Source organism: Pterocles gutturalis, unplaced genomic scaffold, assembly GCF_000699245.1.
Source record: "Pterocles gutturalis isolate BGI_N339 unplaced genomic scaffold, ASM69924v1 scaffold21181, whole genome shotgun sequence".
Classification (NCBI taxonomy): domain Eukaryota; kingdom Metazoa; phylum Chordata; class Aves; order Pterocliformes; family Pteroclidae; genus Pterocles; species Pterocles gutturalis.
Genome location: NW_010103537.1, coordinates 12,499 through 37,747, shown reverse-complemented (window position 1 = coordinate 37,747; position 25,249 = coordinate 12,499). Strand labels below are relative to the sequence as shown.

The 25,249-nt window shown below is 37.3% G+C and overlaps 1 protein-coding gene across 1 annotated transcript; it reads left to right on the top strand.

The window, feature by feature from the left end:
- Positions 1 to 107: 107 nt before the first annotated feature.
- Positions 108 to 24,840, top strand: DENND4C (DENN/MADD domain containing 4C; the record flags this gene model as incomplete). Its single annotated transcript, XM_010086750.1, has 20 exons — positions 108 to 238; positions 1,094 to 1,226; positions 1,687 to 1,893; positions 2,576 to 2,704; positions 3,437 to 3,581; positions 3,911 to 4,057; positions 4,485 to 4,487; positions 6,265 to 6,387; positions 7,189 to 7,329; positions 8,355 to 9,502; positions 11,092 to 11,272; positions 12,937 to 13,046; positions 16,115 to 16,290; positions 17,319 to 17,501; positions 19,058 to 19,247; positions 20,154 to 20,399; positions 21,766 to 21,883; positions 22,655 to 22,808; positions 23,810 to 23,874; positions 24,564 to 24,840. Coding segments are annotated over 20 exons (3,867 nt in total), but the record flags the coding sequence as incomplete, so codon positions are not given.
- Between the last annotated feature and the right edge of the window lie 409 nt (positions 24,841 to 25,249).

The following is a 25,249-nucleotide window of genomic DNA, read 5'->3' as shown; positions in this document are numbered from 1 at the left end:
ATAAAGTATATATTAAATATATTTTTACATATACTAACATAATGTTAAAAGGGACATATTATCCCAAATCCAAAGTCTGTACTTAAGAGTATGAACTCTCTTTCCAGGTTGATGTAGATTCCGTTGAAGATGCACGGTTGATTGAGCTTGATGAGTCACAAAAAAGTGAACACACAGTGTTCATAATGCCACCAGAATCTCCTGCTGATGATGGACAGGAGCGAGTGCCAAAATACAGGTACAAGTTAAACACCCACATGTATAGAAATTAGAATGCTTATGATGTTAAGCAAGGCAGATGTTTTGTCTTGATACAAAACTTGTTTTAATGTAATGTTCAGAATAATCTTTAAAAAGATACAAGCTGCCCAGATTCCGGTAAATTTCTGAAGCTCTAGAAGTCAATGTTTTGTTTGTGTGTATGTTTGAGGGCATGTGGATTTTGGTTTTAATTTTTCAATAACTTCTTGACAACCTTTTAGTAATACCTTTCTACATGTATTCAGTGTCTTTCTTCCTGTTTGAACTGGTTATGTGTATTTTGTAGCAACTGCAGCACAGTTTATTTCACAGTGGGAAGGATGGGGGGTGGGTAATGGATCTGCCCAGTACTATTGATCTGCGGCTGATGAACCAAAAAACCAAAATAGCCACTTCACTCTTCAGGCTTCTTTCAGTCAGTGTTTTTCAGCCCTGTACAGGAAGTGTGGAGTTTCAGACACTCTGGGTATGATTTTTATCTTCCTGTCTCTCTTGGAGGTCACAAAGGTTCTGTTTCCAACTGTTGTCCGTGGTAATAATAATCTGTGTTTCGCTGACCTTCATTATCTGGATGGCAGTCTGGTTCTTGTCTCCATTGCCTATGGATATTTAATGTCCAAGGCATCTTCTTGTGATATCTTTGTGAATAAGACTAAAACGATCTTGCTATCTTCTTTCCTCCTTTTTTTTCTCCACCGCCCTACCCCAGTTCTTTATTCTCCTGTTTGTCAGTTCTTTGCACACAAGTTGTCTTTTGTACGTCTTTTCTGCTGTCAGCAGGTATGTGAAATGCTTTTCTTCTCTGTTTATTTTTTTTTAATCATCTGTATAGCTATAAAAACTTCCCACGACTAGATTTCAAGCTCTTTGACAGGCCACAGGAGCTCAAGCTCTCCTTCAGCAGACACCGAGCTGGAAGCAGCATTTCAAATAGTCCAGCACTCATGGCAAAGAGGACAAAACAGGTCAGATGAGTCTTACTGTAATCACTGTGTGAATACTGAAAGATATGAAGTTTTTTGGTAAAATTCCCACTACCTATTTATACTGTAAGTTAATATTGTTAGAGGTTAGGTCTTTGTAACTATTGAGAATCAACACTTGTGAAAGAAAGAAACAGAAGACAACAAATCAATGAATTAGCATTTGAGATTACAGTTCATTGTCAAACTCATTTTTAAGCTTTAGACTGTGATATAAAAAAAAATGCTTGAATGGGGAAGAAAAAAAAGAGGATTAATTCTCATGTGTTTTTTTTTATTGCGGAGAGGCTTAATAAGAGAGTAGTATGAAGGGAGCTTCAGTTGAGTGTTTTTACATTATTATTAAATACTTTTAAGAAGCTGTTATCTGGGTTAGTAATAGCTTCTAGATTCAGGATGTTACATCTGTTATCTGCTTTCTTGTTCTGTTTCACACTTACAGGAGATAAAAACAGCCCATAAATTAGCCAAGAAGTATTACGTAAGCCCCCCACAGTGGGCTAAGTGTCTCTTCAGTCATAGTTACAGCCTATGGTTTATATGTCTGCCAGCCTACATCAGAGTTGCACATCCCAAAGTCAAAGCACTGCAGCAGGCGTATGATGTTCTAATTAAAATGAGGAAAACTGATGTGGAACCACTAGATGAGGCAAGTGTGAATTAAAAAAAAAGTTACCATAAACGTGGAAGAGAAGACAAGGTGCAAATATAGTGTGTTTCACTGCCACCATCAGGTTAAGCATACTTACAGTTTGGCCTGTTTTCAAGCCGCCTTGAAATGATCTCAAAGAAGTTCACTTAACTAGAGCAACTGGAAGTTCATTTCCTTTTTCATCACCGCCATAGTGTCTGCTGGATCAAGTACTCCAACTTAGTGTTGCTAGTCTTCTCCCAGACTTCTTCAAGAAGGAAGTTATTGAATATCCCTATTTTTAAATGTGCTTTGAATTAATGCTTTGCAGCTTTACCGAACTGAAGGGTTAATGGGTTTATGTGCAGCATACCATTCTTTCAGTAGCATCCACAGGCACACAGCAGAAGTTATCCTGCTTTTTTGTGTGGGCATTTCCTTCCCTCCTTTATTTCGCAAACAGAACAGCTGAGTGGAAAAAAATCCAGCATTCTCAACAATGTGACTGCTGTTAATTCTGCTCGTGTGACTTCCTGTTTAATTTTTGCTCCCTCTTCTGGCTCTTGAGTGCTATGTATTGAGCAGCTGCTCTCACATGGCTTTCCCTTTTACATGTGTAAAAATTGGAAATCAGAGAAGAGCTTAAACTGTTTCAAAACCTTTGTCATCAGTCCCTTTATGTATTTCTGCATCTTGTCAGGTCTGCTACAGAGTTGTAATGCAGCTTTGTGGACTGTGGGGTCAGCCTGTTCAGGCTGTGAGAGTCCTCTTTGAAATGAAAAATGCTGGAATACAGCCAAATGCAATCACCTATGGTTATTACAATAAGGTAAGAGAAGTCCTGACAAGGACTACTGAACCAATGTCTCTGTTGCTGTTGTCACTCCACTTGTCCTGTAGCACATTTTGAAGATTGTTTCTCATGGGTCTTCACTTGGATTTGCTGGTTCTGTTTAGGCAAGCAATAATTTTGGACATGCTTACAGTTCACTGGGTGTACAGTGTGTGGTTTTTCACTGTGAATTTTACACTCCTGTGCTGTTTGGCTAACCAAAAATTCTGTTGAAATATACACTTACAGTGTTTCCATTTCCAAGTTTTGGAGCTGTCTGGTGCTTCCATGTCAAAAGCATCTGTTCCTAGGTGTCCTTTAAGGTAGCAGGATCCAAGATGGATAAAAGCTGGAATTAGGCTAGTTGAAGTAGCCTCCCTCAGTTTTCTTTGCTTTCAAGTTCCTGTAATGTGCTGTTGGAACTTCTTAGTGAAGTAAACTACGTGAAGTAATAGGAAAAGAAGTGCTGCTGTAGTCTTTTGTTGCTGCCCACGTATATAAGTAAGAACAAAACCCACTTTGTTGACTTAAATCTTGATCCACTGTTTGATGTTACTCAGCTATTTTATCCAGAGCTGTGGTGTGAAAGGGAACAGCTCATAAAAACTCAAATATTTGACCTTCTTCACGTGGTTGACAGGAAATGCCTTTTTTTTTGAAAAGCTGCTCACTGTGTTTCTTATTGTAACTTTCTTACTGTTTCTATAATTGCCATGTCTCTCTCTGTAGGCGGTTTTAGAGTCTCCTTGGCCTAGCAGTAACCGCAGTGGCATATTCCTGTGGACAAAGGTACGAAACATAGTTCGTGGCACAGCACAATTTAGGCAGTGCTTAAAGAAATCAACGCAGAGCCCACAAGTACCTGTGATATCAGGTAATAAGTTTGCTGAAATGGATTAATTTCTGCTGAACAAGAGCATGACATGCTTTCTGAGGGATTGCAGCTAACATTGTGGCTTTTACAAGTGGAAAATCTTTCCTTAAGTGTATAAAAATTGATGATTGCCAACTTGATGCTTGAAACAGTCTTAGAATATCTTTCCTACACTGAAGAATTAATTGTCTGAGTTCTGTTGCTAGAATTTCATATTATTTTATATGTGCAAGCAAAAGTATTTACTGTTGTCTGAAGAGGTTAGATTTGTTTAAAAACCTGAAAAGTTAAATCCTCTCTTACTAACCAACTCTCATTCATGTCTTTAGCTCTGCGGAGTACCACAGGTGGAAGTGATGGGGACATGGTGAGCCATGGTAGCGTGGATAGTTCTAATGATGCTAACAGTGGGGAGCACACTCTCTTCGTCAGTGACTTAGTCAGGCTTGATTCCATTGATAATCACACTAGCACAGGTACTAGATTCTACTGGGTTTCACTACTAACAGTCCCCCAAAAGGCTAAATTGTCTAGTCTCCTGTTGATTTCCTCTCCACAGCCACCACTTTCCCCTTCTTGAGGCTGTAGAGAATGAAGCTTGAAGTTGAACTATGTAAAGAAAAAGAAATACACAGGTGTTGAATATTACTCCCTTATTGCAGACCATGCTGCTTCTTTGGTTTAGATAGAACCGTAGCAGAAGTATCATTATGTTAAATGTCTTGCTGTGGTCTTGTGAACCTTGCTTTTTATGCTAGTCTTCAGAAAATGTATGAAGCCTCTGACATACGAGTCTGTTCAATTTTTGCATATTGTCATTGATTCATAGGTTTTACTCAGAATATAATTTCTTTCTCTGCAAACCTTTCTCTACATTAAAGGAAAGGAGTGAAAGTTCCTGAGGTGGTTAGAAGCTAACACTTCAAAATGTTGCTTCTTGATGGTAATCCAGAAAGGCCTAATTAGCTGTCCTGGAATTAGTATGTTATGTTCGGTTATAGTAAACTGCTTCTAAAGGCCATTTCAAGCTTCTTAACAGTAGTCACTGAACTTGGAAATAAATATAAAAAATATCAGAACCTTGTCATAGAGTCTTTTTGAGACATCCTGGGAACAGAAAGATAAGTGATAAGCTGGAGAAAAACTCTGCCTTAAATCTGATGTGCACTCTTCCAGACAAACTGGAGTAAAAAGAGTGCATGAGAAGTTGAGGTGGCAAGACAAAATTAGTGGTTCTCTGTATCTGCTTTAGTACTGATCGTATCCTACCTGTGTACAGTCTCAACTAAACTTCCTTTCTGTGTGTACTTCAAAACTTGCTGTACAAATGGTTCGTGCACACTCTTCATGTTTTTAATATCTTGAGTCCTTCTGTAAAGAGAACTTTGAGTCTGATTCCTATGCTTCGTCTGATATGCCTGCCTAGATTACTGAACTTTCCTTCTCTCTGCTCTTTGTTGGTCTGCTTTTTGCTCTTTGCTGTCTCTTGGGTGCTGCATTTGTCCTTGGCTATCACGGTGTGGGGTGCAGACTTATATGGTGTGAAGCCTTGGATGCACGTGTGCATTATTTCTACCCTTGAATGTTACTTCTGCAGGTAATTCACCCATTTATTGATAGGGTGTTTTCACTTCTGTGCAAAGCAGTGGTACTAACACTATAGAAATGAGGACCAAAGAATGTCAGAACTTACTTTTCTATATAAAAGCTTTTTAATACAGTAGCCAAATGTAATAATTGAAGGCTGTTCAAACTTTTAAATTTAATTCTTTTTTACATGTTTGCTCTTTGTTGGTAAAATAAGCAGCAATAATATGTATTGTAGATAAATTATGTCTGTCTCTCAAGTTTTATGGAGCTTCCTATTACCTTTTGCACTCAGTAACTTACACTTTTATATTTTTAAATAGTCATGTATTCTAATAGGTACTCTAAGGCATATAAATAATCCTGTTCAACATGTTGCTGTGGGTTATGTCCCATATAGTATTTTTCAATTTTGGCACATGCAGCAGCACTTCAGATAAAAATAACAAAGAAACGATAGTTTTTCTGGATTGTTTCCTGTGGCAGACTTTTTGGACTACTGTAAACTTTTTTTTTTAAAGAATGAGTTACAGCTGTCAAATTTAACTAGTATCATGGAGGAACAGACTTTTTAAAATGTTTAAATTTTTACTTTTTTTTTCTATTACATTTTATACTTTAAGCTATAGCACAAAGATGTAGTACAGTTTATGGTACAGTTCTTTTCAGGGATGTATTCATTATTAGAAGCTTGCTCAATTACTGTTGAGTTTGTCTAAGTATGTTTTGTAGCTGTGTTTGAGAATTCATCTTGCCCTGTAATGAAATATTTCATGCTAATAAAAAGAGAAAGGAATGAAAGGAGATAACAGTGTGTTAAAAGTAGTTAGTCACTATAGTGTTCCTGGGAGAATAACTTGTATTTAATATAATAATTAGGCTATACAATCCAAATTTACTACTCTAATTATCTCTGCTGTCACCATCACTAAGTAGATCTATGCACAGGTTAGTCATTCTGGTTATCTTACTATGAACTTTTCTGGTGAAACTTAATGTGAAACAAGTTAATTTCAGTTCTTTTATTTTCTTATTGAAAAACAAATGTAGGAAAGAAAAACAAAGCTGAGGCATGTGTTGGTATTCCTTCAAACAGGTCAGTCAGACCAGGGCTATGGATCCAAGGATGAACTTCTAAGACACAATGGGGATAGTCTTCATGCAACTAAAACACAAGTAGAGAAAGATATTTCTTCTAAAGCTGAAGACCTCATAGGAGGTTAAGTATACATGTTTACATTGCTGAAGGCTTTTTGTTATAAATCTGCTTCATGCATTAGACTACCACAAATACTTAGTGTTTTTTGTTCATAATGTTGCCAAGGTCAAAACAGGACTGTATGAAATCTAGTGGACTACTTCTGTGCCCTAGATAATAGCAGTGGAATACATGTAGCTAAATAGCCTTTTATTAGACTAATTTAATATAGACGGAAAAATTGGACATGTGCTGGGGCACACAGTGTTTTGTATTCCATTCCTCTCATTTGTGTATTTGAAAACTTGACCATTTTTTCAGCTGTACTAGTTGATCTAATCAAAGGAACTACTTTTTCTACAAACCTTAACCAGCTGTGGAAAATATGGTCCTCCTGTCTCCTATCCAGATATTGTCCTTAGTTTTTCTGTATTTTGTCATTCTTGTTTACTGAATTTGTTTCATATCTGTGTTACTAGATCCTTAATGGGAGTTAGGGCTTCAAAAGCTGTCATTAGACAAATAGCCCTGCATGAAAATCTGAGAATTGCTGTTCCTGCTCTACTTTGGTTAGTTGAAAAAATACCAAGGGAAGAAATTGGCATATGCTCTAGCCTTGTGAACAGCTAAGAACTCCATGCGTAGTACTGTCTACTGTCATCTGCCAGGGTATTATTTCCAGGAAATGCTGAGTACCTACTAGGACTGATCCTTTAGGTTATAATTACATAAGGGAACAGTGGTTGAGTTTATATTTACTGTAACAGTGCAAACAAAATTATTTAGTTAAATTAACTAAAGTTCACATTCTCTTTCTTACAGAGTTTTGTGCTGAGAAATCTGATGAAAAGCAACCGCTGAATATAGAAACTCATAGTCCAACAGACCCACCTGCTTGGGGTAACAGTATTGTGAAAGTTCCATCAGGCGTTTTTGATAGCATTGGAAGGAAAAGCAGTGGTGGTGAGTCACTGGGTGAAACAGAACTTGCTGAAGTCCTGATCTGGTTGTGCTATAGTGTTTTGCAGTCTTTTTCATGGTATGAAAAGAAACAAAACTTCTATTCAAGGTGCAGGTGTTTCAACATTTCCTTTCCACCACTGTCCTTTGCAGGTGACTTAGAAGGAACCTGTGGATTCTAAGGTTGAAAATCAGTTCTGAGTAGACTGAAATCAAGATTTTCCATGTCCCACACTAGAGTGTTTCAGTAATTTATTTGAAAACCAAGAGAAGTAGTATCTCTGCTCTTGATTTTGTCACCCAAACCTTGCTGACCTTGGACCAGCTCCTTATTGCTGTGGTTTACTTTGCCAATGTATGATCTGGGAACAATGCATGTTGTCTTTGTGCCATACAAAACTTATTTACGTATCTGAAGCTTTATTATGAGGAAGACTTCTGGATATATAAAAGCCAAACCTTGGAGCTAATTTTTTTTTTCCGTATTTGTGGTTGTCCTTGACTAAGGCAATGTAGTCCAGCTTCAGTGTAGCTTGATAGCAAAGAATTGAGTTTCAGTCAGGAAGTTGCCCAGAACCTTTCTGGCAATTATGAGAGCTGATGACTAGTTGAGAAGCAGCATCGATATGAGACTCAGACATCCTCCAGCAGTGAATATGGTCCTCTGTTGGGGTCCCAATGTGGTAAAATTCCCATACTTCTGGAGGCTGTTGCCTAGCTAAAATAACTTTGTAGGCAATAAATATTCCCAATTCCCCTGAGGAAATGGGAATACTTGTAAGATTAGATTATATATCCCACATGCTAAATTTAATTACCTTTTTCTAAATATGGCTCTGTCATAAATGAAGTAATGCTTCTGTGTTGTGCAGACACACACGATACGTTTTTTTTCAGAAGCAGAATAAGCTTGAGATTCTGGTGCTCCTAGTCTTCTCAGGAGTAAGGAGATATGGAAATTTCACATGATTTCAGGAAATAAACATTTTTGGTGGCTACAGTACCTATTAATGCCTTTTCTCTTTTAGAAACTGGTTCTAGCCCACTGTTTATAACTCAGGATTCAGTTGAAGATGTAGTCTTCGGTGATGTTTCTCCTAAGAAAACAAGTGAAAAAGGACAGAAGAGGCAGAAACTGTTTTCAGAGAGAAGCTGCAGTTTCAGCAGTGAAAGCAGAGCAGGCATGCTGCTGAAAAAAGGCAGCTTGGACTTGCATTCTAAAGAAATAGCAATAATGATGGGAGCAGATGCCAAGATCCTAACAGCAGCTTTATCTGGGGCCAAAGCTTCACCCTCTCATAGGAATAAATCCCACAGCTTTGAAAGTATTGTTGACAAGCAGGTTTCTGGTGTAAATGGCACTTGGAGTTGTGTGACTGAGAGTGATTGGGAATTGGAGCGTAGGTCTTCACCAGTGCTGGAAGAACCTGGGGAAGGACAGGAGCATCTTGAGAATGGAAGAGATGAAAACCTGACCGCTGTGGAAGACATGAACCTTGAACAGTCAGCTGAGTCCAAAAACCAGAAACCAGAATCCAAAGATGCAACTACTAAAAGGAATAGCTTTTATGGAGTGGTTAAGCCTATAGAAAGGGAAGATGTTGAAGTAGGCTTGGACCCTTTATCTTTGCTGGCTACTGACAGCATGCAACCAAGGCATCCAGAACCTGAGGAAAAGTTGGTGTCACCAGTTGCAGCACGTAATTTGGCAGATGAAATAGAGAGCTATATGAACCTGAAGAACCCATTGGGTAATAAGTTTCCCAGCATGGAACTACACAAGGCAGATAGGGAAGCAGAAGCCTCTGGTACACTTGGTCACTCCCAAGAAAGGAGGTCAAGCCTGCCTTTGGATCCCATCCTGCCATCCCCGGAGTTATACGAAAATAGAAGAAGTCCTTCTGTCTCCAGATCCAAAACATTCACTGGACGACCAAAGCAACAAACCCATCCGCGAGTTCAAAAGGAACGGTCTTCATCTTTGACAGGACTGGGTCGTTCTTCTCCACATGGCTCATTAGGATCTGTTGTAACAACTTTATCCCACCTGAAGTTAGACAATATACTGTCTGGACCAAAAATGGATGTTCTGAAATCAGGCATGAAGCAGGCTGCCAGTGTGGCCAGTAAGATGTGGGGAGTTGTAACTTCAGCATATAGCTACTCAGATGATGAGGCAAGTGTTTTTCAATATGAAAAATTTGAGGAGACAAAGCTAGAGGGGTAACTTCTGTGTCTAGAAGATTGCTTCATAAGATTGTGGTTTTTATTAAGTATTGACTATTACTAGGTAACAAAAATTGCATTTTATGTATGGTGGAGTTTTCCTCTGTCATTAAAAAAACACTTTTCAGACAAAAGCAAATTAAATGGTCTTGATGCAGTAAACTTCATCTTTGACTTTTTGTTCTCAACATTCCCCCTCCATTTATTCATTTATTTATTTATATTTTTAAATACTGCACCAAGAAACCCTAGTAAGAACAAAATTATGTCATCTTAAATGATGTCATACTGCCTGTTTTACTTTAAAAAATTAAGAAAAGGTTGTGAAAACAAATCACAAACCTAAGAACTCAAGTTGGTGAGGATTAAAGTTGAAAGTAGTGAAGCACAGCCTGAGATCTAGTAAATTCACTTGTCAGGAATTTGGAAACTAAATGTTCTAGTTCTTGTGTGAGCACACTTGATTAACAAAGTCTTTTTTGGAGTAAAACATTTCAGAGTATAATGGCATGAATGAAAGAGATGGAAGGATGGTTATTATTACTTCCTCCTTTCCATATACATCTTGTTATTGTGCCTCCAAACATCCTTTTGTTTCTTAGAAAGGCCTTTGCTTGGTGCAGTTAGACCTTTGATCTGATGTTTTGCTTTAACGATATTCTGTCTTCCCTCTTCAGACTGTTAAGATAGCTTTCCTTTTTCAAATTCTCCCTTCTTTCCCCAACCTCCATAAAAGGCGGGAAAGAGGAAGATAGCTGTCTGGTTTTATTATGTACATGTAACAAATTTAACTGGTGTTATCAGTAGGGTCCTTTCTATTAAATAATTCTTTTTTTTGTAATTTTTTTGAACCAGATTTTGCCTGTGATGATGAAAACCTACTGGTTTGCTTTTTTTCTTGATTTTTTTTTTTTCCCTCCCTATGACCTAGGTTTTCCTGTGTGTCTTTCTATTATACTATACTACTTCTGTTCCATAGAATTTTGTTTAATGGCACATCATAATTCCCTTAACATGACTTACTTTAATTTCCTTCAAGGATCTTTTCATTGTCTCCTCTTTTATTTGTCCAGCTTCCCTTTTTTAATATCCTAATTATTAAACTTTGTTGCATCCTGTGTCTTAGTGACTGTTACTGCTGCATCATTTCGGCCGCTATATTTCATTCATGTCTTCAATTCTGAAAATATGAGTTTGTCAGACCTTTTTCTGATAATTTCTTCATTTTGTATAATGTCTGCCAAGTCACGATTTCTGCATAATTTTTCATGTTTCTCCCTGTCGCTTTGTCACTCGGTTTGATCCTCAGATAAGTATTTTCACTGCTAAAGCCTTTCATTTTCCAACATCCTTCTGGTTTGTCCAGTATCTGCTGGTTTTGGGGTTTGGTAGATTTATCTTACATCTAATAAATTTTTTACATCAGGATTTCATTTTAATCTGCTACTTTCATTATTTATTTATTAGGGTAAAGATAGAAGTCAAATAGTAGATCTGGAAGTACTCAAAAATGCTAATTTTCTTCTTCTTGTATTAAAGGAAGAAAACAATCGACCAGACTTTAACTTCCCTGCTGGTTTTGAAGATAATGTTTTAGGAGATAATCTGTCATCAAGAACTGGAGTCCCAGGGCTAATTACAAATGAGCTTGCACAAAGCACTACTAGTCTTGGCAGTAGCAGTAGCAGTGGAGATGTAGGAAAACAGCATTACAGTGCAGGTGAGATTCTCCCTGCTCACCCCCAACCCCTCCCTCCTTGCTTATAATATAACAAACAGGGAAAACTATTATGTGTGAAATCATTCATAACAGTGGAAGCGGTGCTAATCTGAAATTATTTGAAGCCCTTAAGATTACAAACAAATTTGTACTTCCATTCTATACTCTTCACTGGCAGTAGCAAATAGCTAATGCTTCTCTATTTGTTGAATGTATAAAAAATTGATACAAAATACAGGGATTTAACTGCAAAAATAGTTCCTGTGTGTATATGATAGGAAGATTCCTAGCTAGCTTTAGCCAGGAACACCTGCTCATTCATGTAAAGTCATAATACCCTGAAAGTTCTTGAGATATTACTACTGAAGAGCAGAGCAGTGTTCAAGAACTGCAGATAGTTACACAACTAGCAGGAGCAGATCTTTTGAGGGGAAAGAAAAAACAAACTGAAAACAAACAAACAAACAAATAAAACCGACCCCCCAGCTCCAGGCCCACAAAAACCCCAAAGCAACACACACAAAAAATGAATTAGCTTTATTGTGGTATAGGAGGTATTGGATGCATACTTGATTTGAAGTCATGAAGGTAAAAAATTGCTGAATATATGCCTTTTGCTAAATTGTACCCTCCCCCCAGTTCTAAAACCAAGTGAAGTAAAGCTAAAATTTTCAGTTCAGATTTGATTCAATTAGATTTGATTCTTATTTTGAAATAAAGATGTGTTGCTGAGCCAGCTGGGGGTTTGGTTTAGCTCTCTTCCCAATACTTTAATGATGTGAATATTGTAAAGCCATCTGCATGAAGAGAAGAATTATCTTGCAGACTGGACATAAGCTGTCCCTGTCTAGCAAAATATTGACAAGATATCTTGTAGTTCCAGTTAGTTAGGAGGGTTATAAGAACTAACTATAAAGAGTGGCAGCCTTCAGCAGCATATGTAAAATTTATTCACAAACATAAACTTTAGCTGAAGAAGCAGAGGAGCCTACTTTATGATGAGGGGGCTCTGGTAGTGATTTGTTGAATTGGAAAGTTTGATTGGTCTTGTCAGGGGAAGTAGTGCTGATAGTTTTGCTTCCTGAAACTAATGCCAGCCATTTCCTTTTGGTAAATATATTCCAATTCCTTTTCCTCTTTTCCTGGTCAAAGTTCATAACCCTAAAACCCAGCCTTACCAAAGAAAGATTTTTTTGTTTTACTGCAATGTTAGCCAGGGAAAACTTAAGCACAGTAATGGTATATTTGGTATCATGTCTCACCTGGTACTGTCCTTCTATTTGCTACTTACATATGAATGTGTCATTCAAGAAATCTTAAACAACTTTTTAGGGTATGTATGTTTAGCAATCCTACTGCTTTTTGACAGTCTTTATTGTTGCTTTGTATTTTCAGATTTTATTCACTGATGCTTTTTTTTTTTTTCTTTTACCAGTCTGTGGTATGTATTATTGTGTTAGACAAAAATACCTTTGAAATGTTAATCACAAAATTGTATTTATCTATATTGTATTTATAATATCAGTGAAGTTACAAAGCTACATGTATATTTGGAGATCTGCTGGTACAATTTTCTATCTTGATTAAACAGAAATTATTTTCTTTGAGAATGGATAAATTATTCCTTCCTTTAGTACAAGACCAAAACAACTCTTTCTGTACAGGTGAAGTTTCATTCCCAAGAAGTATGAAAGTTCTAGATTCTGAGAAGTCAGAGCACAGCTCTTCACATAATACTAGTTTATCCAGCATTTTCCAGAACTATGCAATGGAGGTAAGATTAATAAACTCATAGATGAAAGATGTAATTATTCAGTGTTACTGTACCTGCTCAGTTGGATGTGGTTGAGTTTTTCAAACTATGTTTTTTCCCATGTTTCTACTGCAAAGATGCTTGATGCTTTTAGCCTAGGGTGTGACAGTAGCTTTAAAAAGAGAAAAGTGTGTTAAATGCTTTTATGTTTCTCTCATACATAGTAGAAACAATTGAGGGAAGGGTCAAAATTTGAAATGAGAGAGATCTTGGAGAGGAAACAAGATTCTTTTTTTTCTTTTCAGGTTTCCCCCCCTCCCCCCCATTATGAAAATTATGTGTTGTTACTAGAAAATTGTGGTGAGTTGATCACAGCCAGCAGCTAAGCCCTCACCAAGGTGCTGGTTTACTACCCTCCCTTTGGAATAGGGGAAAGAATCAGAAGTGGAGAAGTGAGAATAAAAGCTTGAAGGTCTAGACGAAGACAGTTTAATAAGTGAATTGGGGGGGCAGGGGATAAGAAGGCGACAACAAAAAGACAAGCAATGCAAAGGCAGTCAGTCAGCATGATGACAGGCCAAGCAGCAGCTACCTTTGAAAAACTTCCCACAACACACCCAGTTTTATCGCTGAGCATGATGTTATATAGGTATCTCTTTGGTCAGTTGAGGTCAGCTGTCCTGGCTGTGTTCCCTCCCAAACTCTTGTCCACCCCTAGCCACCTCGCTGGGACAGGGACAGAATGAGAAGAAAAAGGCCATGATGATGTTTAAGGCACTGTTCAGCAGTAGCTAAAATTTTGGTATGTTATCAATGCAGATTTGGTCACTAGTCTAAAACACAGCACCATAAAGACAGCTATGAAAAAAATTTACTCCAGCCAAACCCATCACAATAATGATTTAGTATGCCTCTCTGTTTCAGTTATCACTTGTAGATGCTTTCAGACTTCAGATAATGTAGGCAATGGTCACTGTGTTTGCCTTTGTCACTTTCCTTTCAGCTGTGGTGTTACTTTGCCAGATCCCATGTAATTTTCTTTTGTGTTTGATTTTCTGGAGATCTAGGCTTCTCAAACTTCTGCACTGCATTATGTAAGGGGCATGGCATGGTAAAAGCGTTGCCATTGGGCAAATATCTAAAATATCTTAGATCTGAAATATATAATATGCTGTGTAGAACTATATTTTATGCTGTGTTTGGTGATTTTTTTTGGTTGTTTTTCCTGTGCGAGTGAAACAATGAAGTAAGAGAAAGCCTAAAAAATAAGGATTATAGACTGTTCTTCAGCTAGTACAGGGCTATTTTTTACCATCTTTTTTCCAGTTCCCAATCTAATTTAGTAATGAGATTTTTACTAGGTAAAAAACAACTTTTTTTTTTTTCCACTTGTATTGGATTTGTGTGGCAAAGTTTTGGTAGCAGGGATGCTACAGGGGGCCTTCTGTGAGAAGATGCCAGAAGCTTCCCCCATGTCCGACAGAGCCAATGCCAGCCAGCTCCGAGATGGACCCGCTTCTGGCAGAGGCTGAGCCATTCAGCAGTGGTTGAAGGAGCAGCAGCAGGGGAGGGACCTTAAAGATCATCTAGTTCCAGCCCCCTGCAATGGGGAGGGACACCCTCCACTAGACCAGGTTGCTCAAAGCCTCATCCAGCCTGGCCTTGAACACCTCCAGGGATGGGGCATCCACAGCTTCTCTGGGCAACCTGTTCCAGTGCCTCACCACCCTCACAGGAAAAAATTTCTTCCTACTATCTAAAGTGGTGATAGCATCTCTGTGATAACCTATTTAAGAAGGGAGAAAAAACTGCTGTGCAACAGCAGGTGTGGGAGACGAGTGAGAATATGTGAGAGAAACAACTCTGCAGACACCCAGGTCACTGCAGAAGGATGGGAGGAGATGCTCCAGGAACTGAAGCAGACATTCTCCTGCAGCCTGTGATAAAGACCATGGTGAGGCAGCTGAGCCCCTGCAGCCATGGAGGGTAATGGTGGAGCGGATCTCCACCTGCAGCCCATGGAGGACCCGATCCCAGAGCAGGGGGCTACCCAAAGGAGGCTGTGACCCCGTGGAGAGACCCTGCTGAAGCAGGCTTGTGGCAGGACTTGTGGCCCCGTGGGGGACCCACAGTGGAGCAGTCTGTGCCTGAAGGATTGCATCTGTGGAAGGGACCCATGCTGGAGCAATTTGTGAAGAACTTCAGCCCATGGGAAGGACCCATATTCAAGATGTTCATAGAGGCTGTTTCCAATGGGTGGGATCCTACACTGAAGCAGGAGAAAAGAGTGAGGAGGAAGGAGCAGCAGAGAACAACGTGTGATGAACTGACCAAAACCCCCATTCCCTGTTCCCCTGTGCCTCTGCGTGAGAGGAGGTAGAGAAGGTGGGAGTGAAGTTGAGCCTGAGAAGAAGGGGGGGTGGGGGGAAGGTCTTTTGAGAATTGGGGTTTTTTTTCTCATTATCCTACTCTGACTTTTGATTGGCAATAAATTAAATTAATTTCCTGTAATTGAGTCTGTTTTGCCCATGATGGTAATTGCTGAGTGATCTCCCTGGTCTTATCTTGACCCACAAACCTTTTGTAGTAGTATTCTCCCTCTGTCCAGTTGGGGAAGGGGAGTTATTTGGTGAGCACCTGGCATCCAGCGAAAGTTAACCCACCACACCACCCAGAAGGTTTCTTTAGAAGAGAAGAAAGTGTTTGGTTGTTGTTTAGGTTTTTGGCTTGTATTTTTAGTTTTTTTGTTCTTTTGGGGTTTTTTTGAGAAGTAGATGTGCATTTACTAATGTAATTCAAAACAGTTCATATATGCTGAAAGCTTCATAGACCAAGCAACTGCAAATAGTAAATTAGTAACATTTCAGGGTAATGCCTCTTTCACGTCTCAAAATACCTAACAAAAAGAAATTATTAGTATTTGCATTTCATAGGTAAGAGTTATGCGGACAAGGTAACTGTGAGTATGGTGAGTAAGCAGTGATGAACTCATGCCTCCCAACTGGCATTCTGATACCTTTTAAATTCCTGTGGATACTAAGCCTATAAAGCCTATAAAAGAACTCTGAAACAAGACTTTGCTGTTCTAGGTATTGATGTCAAGCTGCTCTCAATGTAGAGCTTGTGGTGCTTTGGTTTATGATGAAGAAATTATGGCTGGATGGACAGCAGATGATTCCAACTTGAACACTACCTGTCCTTTCTGTAAAAGTACCTTCCTACCTTTACTTAATGTTGAATTTAAAGACCTACGTGGCTCTGCAAGGTTAGTGGGTTTCATAAATACTCTGTTTCTGCCTTTGCACTTATACATGGTTATATTTTTTCATAAAAGGATCTCAGTTATACCTCCCAGTATTTTTGTCTAGATGTTTGCAAGAACGTCACTGCCTGTTTGACAGTCTGATTGTACCGAAGGAAATTATAAGTCATGTAAACTATTGAATTTCATTGTAAAACAGACAAAAAGCAAAGAACTGGTTGCCTTATTACCACTTTTTCTTTTCATATTTTCTTTGTAACCATAACTGTACAGAAAGTATAAGTCTATTTTCACTTTGTTTAGTTTTTAAGGCAAAGCTAATGAATCATGAACTTTTTAAAAGCATATGAAGCGGTTTATAAATCTGTCAGCAAAGAATTTCTCCCAAATTAAATTTACTAACAGCTTTTAGTTACAGATGCTCCAGCTTATGTTTCTCCAGTAGTTCTCCAGTTTAAGCTTCTCCACTTACTATTTTTACCTCTTTTAATTGCACTGTGAAGGCTGGAACTTAAGGTAATTTAAAATGAATTCTCACTGTAGTGGTTATTGCTGTGAAACAGAGCTTCCATTAGTGTTGAAACTGAACATCTGCAAAGTGGGTACTTAACCTTAGCAAAGCAAGACACGTTCCTCTTATCTTGTTCCTGTAATGGTGTGTGGTTGTCTAGTTTACAAATTACAATGTACAAATGAGAATAACAGCAATTTTCAGTGATGTGTCAGCTATTGATTTATTGTTACTGGTTTGGAACAATGACAACCTAAGGTCACTTGTAATGATTTGCGTCCCGCGTAGGATTTCTTATTTTGCAGATCAAATCTCTATATGTGTTTGTTCGCTCTATACAAGTTGCAGTGGAGAGAGTGGGATGAAGTTTGTGTCCTGTTGTCAAGCTTTTTAATGCTGTATTTCCTTATTTTTGCTACTTTTGGAAAGTAAATGTGGAAAATAATAACCTTTTTCATGACTTTATGCTTACGTCTTAACCTTTCTATTTCTCTCCCCACCCATTCATATTGTAACTTAGCTTTTTCCTGAAGCAAAGTACCTCAGGAGATAGTTTACAGAGTGGCACCCTTCCATTAACCATGGATCCCCTGGAAAAGAAACTATTGTCCAGTCCAGCTGTTGCTGACTTGATCAGTTTTTCAGATCACCCACAGTCCAGCCACGCCATAGCTGAAGAAACTAGCTCTACAGCTGAGCAGAGGTAGGTAAAACAGGGCTATTAGTTCTGTGAGAAAGGTATCAACACTTTCAGTATTTCTCCTCTACGTCTGAAGTGAAGGTCGGCTTAAGTACCAAATATGGTGGAGAAGTACAATTGGAACCTGATGATTGTCTGTTTCCTTTCATTGTTTTTGCATGTTTTAAGTGTGCTTTTATCAATTTGAAGTAAGCTGGTTCCACTAAATGACTGAATTTTAGAGATATAATCATAGAAATAAATCTTCAGGTCTGTCTGCTACTGAGTAAAACTGCTGCTCAGTATTGTTAGAACACACATTTTAAAGACACACAGAAATTTAAGCATTACTTCTCCTTTGCATATGCTTAGAATTTAACAAGGATACTGCATTATGGGGAAAAATAAGTCCATTTGCTAGAACACTAATTTTTGAGAGAAAGCTTTCGGAGCATTCAACGCTTGTACTAAGCATCCATTCTATGACACATAGTACTGATGTAAACCTGAAACTCTGAAAAACAATACCACTTTTGAAACAGTTTGAGGAAAGAAGTATTAAGGAGAAGGTGTCATGCTGGAAGAGGGAGGAACTGAAATAGTGCTGCTATGAATTGTGACCTTTTTGCTGAGATTTGTTGACATTTTGTTGTAATAAGGGTTTTTTTTTTTTTCATCATTCCATTTTGAATTCTTGAGTATCAGTGCCTGTGAGCTAATGAGCTAATGCCTGTGTCAGACTGTGAAAACTTAAATCAATGTGATAGTAGTTAGTCTTAATAGTCTAAAAATGAGAGGTTGTATTGCTTATGTTAATCTCTTAACTCTGATGTTATAAGTTTTTAACTGAAGTCAAATTTAGGAGTGAATGTCACCTCTAAATTAATCTCTTCCCTCTCTTTGCAGATTATTTGGAAGCAGATGCTTTCTATTTCACTTGATCTTTTGTCTTCTGTGTTGTAGTTAAATTGTTTTTATCCATTGCCGTTATAAATGGCACAAAATTAATATTCACAGATCTGCGAGTGGTTTGATTGTATTGGTTAAATTTGACAAGCCTGTAATAGGAGTTTGCTTAAATTATCTTGCTGGATGAGTTTGACACTTGCAATTTTATTAATTTTATTTTTTCATTTGTTTTGGCATGCAGTTTATAAATTGTTTTCTATAATATTTTTCTCTGCTTATGACATTTAAAGAAAGTAAACATAAAGGGAAGAGGAAGTAAAAATTAGCGTAGTCAGAACAAGATAATCTTTGCAAGTTGACAAAACTGTTTATTTTTCTAAGCAAGGTAAAGCTGCACCAGAGCAATGGTACCTATACAGAACTGCAATGGTTTCAGATTCATGTCCTAGGTTATACCTAGCTGCTTTTCTGGAGGGATGGTTATACTTCCTGAGAGGCATTTTGTTTTGTTTTCTCTTAACTGCAGAGCTAACTGAGCAAATATGACTCCTTATTAATAGAGAAAATTGGTTTGGGATAATTACTTGGCAGTTTTTCTGTGCTTCCTTCCTGTTGCCATAGGAATGCTGAATAGTTTCATATTAGCATATTGTCTTCTAAAATCCAAACAGTGATGTGGCAGAAGAACAAAATAGAGATCCCGGAACCATGAGGACATCTGCCAATAATCCACCAAAAAGAGGAGTGTCCTTGACTCGGAGCCACAGTGTTGGAGGTCCACTGCAAAACATTGATCTTTCCCAGAGACCATCTCATGGCATTTCAACAGTTAGTCTTCCAAATAGTTTGCAAGAAGTTGTGGTAAGTCTAGAAGCTGCACAGTTGACAGCAAAATACTGAATGCAATGAACTTGCAATGAATAATGTTCTACTACTACCATTCTTGTCCATTTGCGGAATGGGAATGGCCAGGCATATTTTCATGTTCTTATGACAAAAAAAAAAATATCTTGGTTCAGTTAATCTAAAATTGTTTTATCAGTACATTGTAAATGGTCCTGCTTGATTTGAAATGTTCTCTCTAGCAGAGTGAAGTCTTTGTCTTTCTAAAACTGGACATTTGTTTTAAAAGTAATCAAAATTCTACAGCAGACTGAACACAGTAGTGCAAACAACACAACGGTTGCAAGAGTGAAAGTTTTTGTTCTTTGCCATGCATTTACTTACACTCCTCCTCTATGTTCTGTTAGCCTTACCTGTTGAGTGGATGGGAGAAGGTAAGAGGGAGTACTGAAACTATTACATTATTCTTGCATGTGAAACAATGTTTCTCCTCTATCCTCATGCTTTTTATTGGCAAGAAGTTGTCTTAACTTGTGAACTTCTGATTCAGTTCCACAGCTGATACAATTACTGACATTTTTCTGTGATCTCCATCGCCACTGGCTTAGTAGTGGCTTAGATAGCCTGAAACTGCACAATCAGAAACAAGTTACAACAAATTATCATCTTCTCTTTTTCACATAATAGCCAAAACTTAGGTGATGGTTCTTTGAAGTTAAGAAACACATCAACAGTCAAAACTGCTCATGCTGTTAAAGTTACGTGTTCAGTACTTCCAGAGGCTTATTTCAAATATCAAAAGAAACTGTGCAATGGGGGATTTTCAGGGAAAGTAATCCTGAAGAGTGTTTCTGGAAGAAAAATATTTGATTTTGTAAAAAAATACCCTCAATTTTTATTTTATCTGTGTTGTTTTGTTTTTAGGATCCTCTAATAAAAAGAGCTAACCCTCTCCCTGTATCTGTACCTTACTTGAGCCCTTTGGTACTGCGTAAAGAGCTTGAATCACTGTTGGAAAATGAGGGAGAGCAAGTAATTCATACATCCAAATTCATCAATCAACACCCCATAATTTTCTGGAACCTAGTTTGGTATTTCCGACGGTTGGATCTACCCAGCAACTTACCTGGACTCATTCTAACATCTGAACACTGTAATGATGGAGTGCAGGTAAGTGGCTTCCTCATATTAGAACTGCAAATACTAGAGCAAGCTAAATTCGAGAGTTTGGTTTGAAAAAAGTAGGCAAGCAATTTCTGAGTAGCTTGAATCTCAGTTCCTGTTTTTTATAATACAAGTAGATAGGTTTGTTTTCTGCAAGGATTCTTGGAGGAAGATGCGTGAAGACAGCACTCAAATTCTAGCCAAGCTATTCTCTTTTAAAAAGCTAGAGAGTAAGATTCATTAAAGAGAAGGCTGATATGTAGGAGGAAACAAGATGGGTCTGTGGAGAACTCACAAATTGCAATACATTGTAAACCATATTGTGTGGGTTACATACTTTAGTATAGAAACCTCTTAAAATTATTGGTCAATATTTTTTGTTCTGTTCCACCAATAATTTTTGCTATTCAAAATCCACTGAGTTTCATTACTATATGAGTAGAACAAAAGAACGTAGAATGGATGCTATCTTTGGAGTATTTTGCTTTTCCCATTTTAAGGAGCAGATGTGTTTTTTGAAATTTACATGATTAGTGTATGTAAGTACCAAATTCAGTAGGTATTTGTATATGATGCACACAAAAAAGTAGTGTTTTCCTATCTTCTTATATGCACTTTAATTTTAAAATTATCCCTCAATTTAAAAAAACCCTACATCTAGAATGAAGAACGGTTTTCCATGAAATGTAGTTGAAGACCAATAGGAATGAAATCTAAAGCATACTGGAAAATTGCAATGCATTAGCAGGGAAAACCCAAGATGGGACATAATATCTTGTAATTATTACTTTAAATTGACACAGTAGTAGTAAGTTTTTCTTGCCCACTAATTCTTATTGTATTAATGATTACAGAGGCACTTAATTTTATATAACAATCATGCAACTATTGTTTTGAGTGCCATATGTTTTTAATGGAAATACATGTTTCATATTTGTATGCAAATACAAATTCTTTCTGCTTCTCGGGAAAACCAACACATAGACAAACATAATAAATCTTAATCAGGTCAGAAAACACTAAGGTATGGCATGATAAGTAGTATAAATCAAGTAACATGTTTGGTGCACAAAAAATATTTTTGGATATAAACTCATAAATATTTTCTTCAGATATCTGTAGAAAACTGAATGGTCTTCATACGTTAGTCTAAACTTGAAAAGGCGATTAAATGCTGCAGTACTCGTGACTTTGCTCTGGTTGAATGCAGTTTCCTTTAGAAGACATCACCTGTCATCTGATATTCCTGTTTGTTGGTTTCAAGATAAATAAACCTTTTTTTGTTTTCAAAATGAGTAAAAGAGCATCTTTTTAAACAATAAGACTACACTCATGTTTTTAAAATGTTTTCCCTTTCCTCATGTTTTTTTAGCTTCCTTTGACATCTCTTGCTCAAGATAGCAAGCTAGTATACATCCATCTTCTGTGGGACAATATCAACCTCCATCAAGAGCCAGGGGACCCCCTGTATATATCTTGGAGAAATCTCAGTAAGTATAACAAATGTTTCGGAAAGCAAAGAGAGCAGAGGCTATGGAAAGCAACAGTTGTTTTGTAGTGTCTGAAGTGCCCATCAAGTTGAAAAACTTTTTTAGCACGTGAAGCATCTGCAATCCCCTAGGTACTTTACATAGTCTTAGTGTCAAATTATTTGTGCAAATATATTACTGATCTGTGTGAAGAAGTATGTTATCTGTTATAAATGTCATAACTTATAAACAGGGTGGGAGGATTTTATGCAACTGTGCATTATCTTTTTCATATGTAGCCCAAAGTAATCAATGAATTGTAGGTGGCTTTTAAGAAGAGGTTTGATAAGAAAAGTTGCTTTGATGAGAAACATGACAGTGTTTTGTTTTATTTATTTTGCTTTATGTAAAAATAACCTTCTTGGAGATAAATTAGTTTTTGAAACTTAAGTAAAGCAATAAAGCTGATCTAACAAACCATCACAGGCAACATCTGATGCTGGATACTATTCAGTTTCTTGTATTACTCTCATATTCAGGAGCTCTTGCACACAGATACTTGATGCATCCTGTCACTTCCATGGTGGAGTAAAGACTATAAGCAGACAAAGCCTTTGCATTCTAACAAATTTCTATAGATTGACTAGAGGTTCTGTAGATTGACTAGAGATTTTTCACTTTAATAAGCAGAAGGTATTTCAGAAAGTGAGATATGTACTCTCTAAAATACCTTCTGCTTATTGAACAAAAAATCTTTACTGTTTTAATAACGTATACTGTTGCATTTCCCAGACTCTTCAGAAAAGAGACCCTCCACAGTGTCAGAAGATCAGCATGAAACATACACTTTGTTGGAGAACATCAAACTAAGTATTCAACACAATAATGTTGAAAAACCAATCAACCTCCTTCTACAGAAAGTTAAGCCAGATGTGAAACGACAGAGGTAAAGGGGTAATCTCTTCTTACTTTCTCCCCACTCAAAGTTAAACAAGATTAGACTGTATATACTTCATAATGATAATTCCATAGGACTTCTCTGGAATATTTTGTTTCATTTGTGTCCACCAAACACTGTATATTTGTTTATGCCCATGTTTACAAACAGATGCATTCTGTAACCAGATGCATAGTTCATCCAAATTAAATGGATAAATGTAACTCTTTAATCAAAATTGACTTTTTATGAATTAATAAGAAAAAAGGAGATATTGACTATGCAGATTTTGGTATTGCTCCCGATTTAGGAAATTGATAAATACAAGTGTGCAGCAGCTTCTTGCAGTGTCTGGAATATTCTCCAAACTACTTAGTTATACCTGTTGAAATTCTGCCAACCTGGACTATTAAGAAAAGTGGATACAGGATAATCCACAAACAAAGGGAGACATGCAAATAACATTTTTATGGTACATTTTGCCATCAGTTCAAAGAGGGTTTCATACAAAAGCACAGCTTCTGAAGTAAATTACAGCAATTTAAGTTTATCATGCTAAGTCATCTTTGCTTCTGTGGTCTGTAGTTACTAAAAAGAAACAGGAAGTAATCTGCCTAGAGAAGAATCTTAATGAGTTCTAGAAAGAAAAAAAATAACATGTATTTGTTTTGTGATACCCAATTCTGAGATAGATCATGACATTCTTAAAAAAAAAAGTATGGGTGATCTGAAACAAGCCTGCTTCCCTGTACTTCACCCTAAGGCAGGAATGATTTAATTAATAAGTGTTGCTTAATTTGGCAATAATATAACTTCATGCATTAAGTAAAAATATTCAGGCCTGAGAAAACCTTAAGCTAGTAATCATGTAGATTGGTCACTTTCTTCACAAGCAAGAACCAGAACAGTTGCAGACACTACATAATGGAAGCTTAGTGTCTCCAACACTGACTTTCTAAACTGAGGATAATTGGTGCTTTCATTGATTTGCCCTTCATAATATTTCCTAGGAGTTTCTACAGAGAAATTCTTTTCCTGTCTCTGGTGTCTCTTGGAAGAGAGAACATTGACATTGGTAAGTAGAAAAAACTGTGACATTCATAGTGCCTGTGTATGAAATATATGAATACTTTATATGAAAACTAGTGTATAAAATCAACTTTTCATCCATGAGTTTCTATGTAACTTTTCAGTCACTATGTTTTAGTGAAAAGTACAGTGGTGTCACTCTTCAAGTAGGTGTTGCTTTTACGAAAATGTAATTGAGATGGAGCCATTATTTTTTACTTTGTTTGAAACCAGTAATCAGTTATTTTAAACAAAGTTTATTAGCTTGAAGCTTGAATTCCTCATGTCTGAAAGCTTGTTCCCAGTCTTGTCCATCTTTCTCTGACCGACATGTTAGACCTATGTCATCTAGCCACCTGATTGCCCACCCCTTCCTGATGTCCTCTACCCTGACTTCTGTTTGGTACTGTGCAAGCAAAGGAACTCCCTTATGGGATATAACAGCGGAAGTACCCTGAGCACAGGCAACCTGAACTGTGACAGAAGTAATGAGCATCCACTGTGATGCATTGTGGTGCTCCAGCATTAAGATGCTTTTCAGGTTCTGTGAGAGGATGCATTTTGGAAAAAAAAATCAGCAGCTAGTTAAGTTAATTATGTTGTTATTACATAAAAATCAACGAAAGTATTTTGTAGAAACAGTAGCATGCACTGTACAGGGTTTCTTAAATAACTTCAATTATTTTTCTATTTCAGAGGTCTTTGATAGTGAATACAGACTTGCACATAAAAATCTACCAAAGGACGTTCTTGAAAAGATTCAGAAAATAGATGCTCCACCAAGCAGCAGGGTTGAGTGTTGCAGGAAGTGCTTTGGAGCACCTTTCATATAAAAATGAGGAACAGATGCTACACTTCAGTGAGACAAAAGTAGAGGTGAACAAATGAGGAGCATGGTGGTATATACACTTTGAATCCCAGAAGGTGATAATTGAGCAATTTGTCAAAGCAGTTTCATTGAGCTACAACATATATTCTTGTCTTTCATCTCAAGAGACACAGTGTAAAGTACCTTAAAATGTTTTAAAACTATATTAGTAGGGTGAGTTGGTTTCAGTGATTGATCTGCTTTTTTTTTTTTTTGTGTATATACTTCTCCTTTTCCTTCCTCAAATCTTTCACCCACAATATCAATTTGTTCAAAAAGGTGATGATTAAACAGCAGCCTATAGTTGGTGACTTTCTTAAGGGCCACCAATATTTGTTTTAATGAAATACCTTTCCTGCCACAGAATACATTGACTCTTCACTGCTTCTTTAAAGTGACCTTTCCCTAAAGAGGGATCTTTTTATTGGTGTGCAGTACATATGTATGAATGTAAATATTTGAGTCCTTGGATTGGAAGTTGTGATGCAGTTACTTTTGTCAGATCACAGTACCT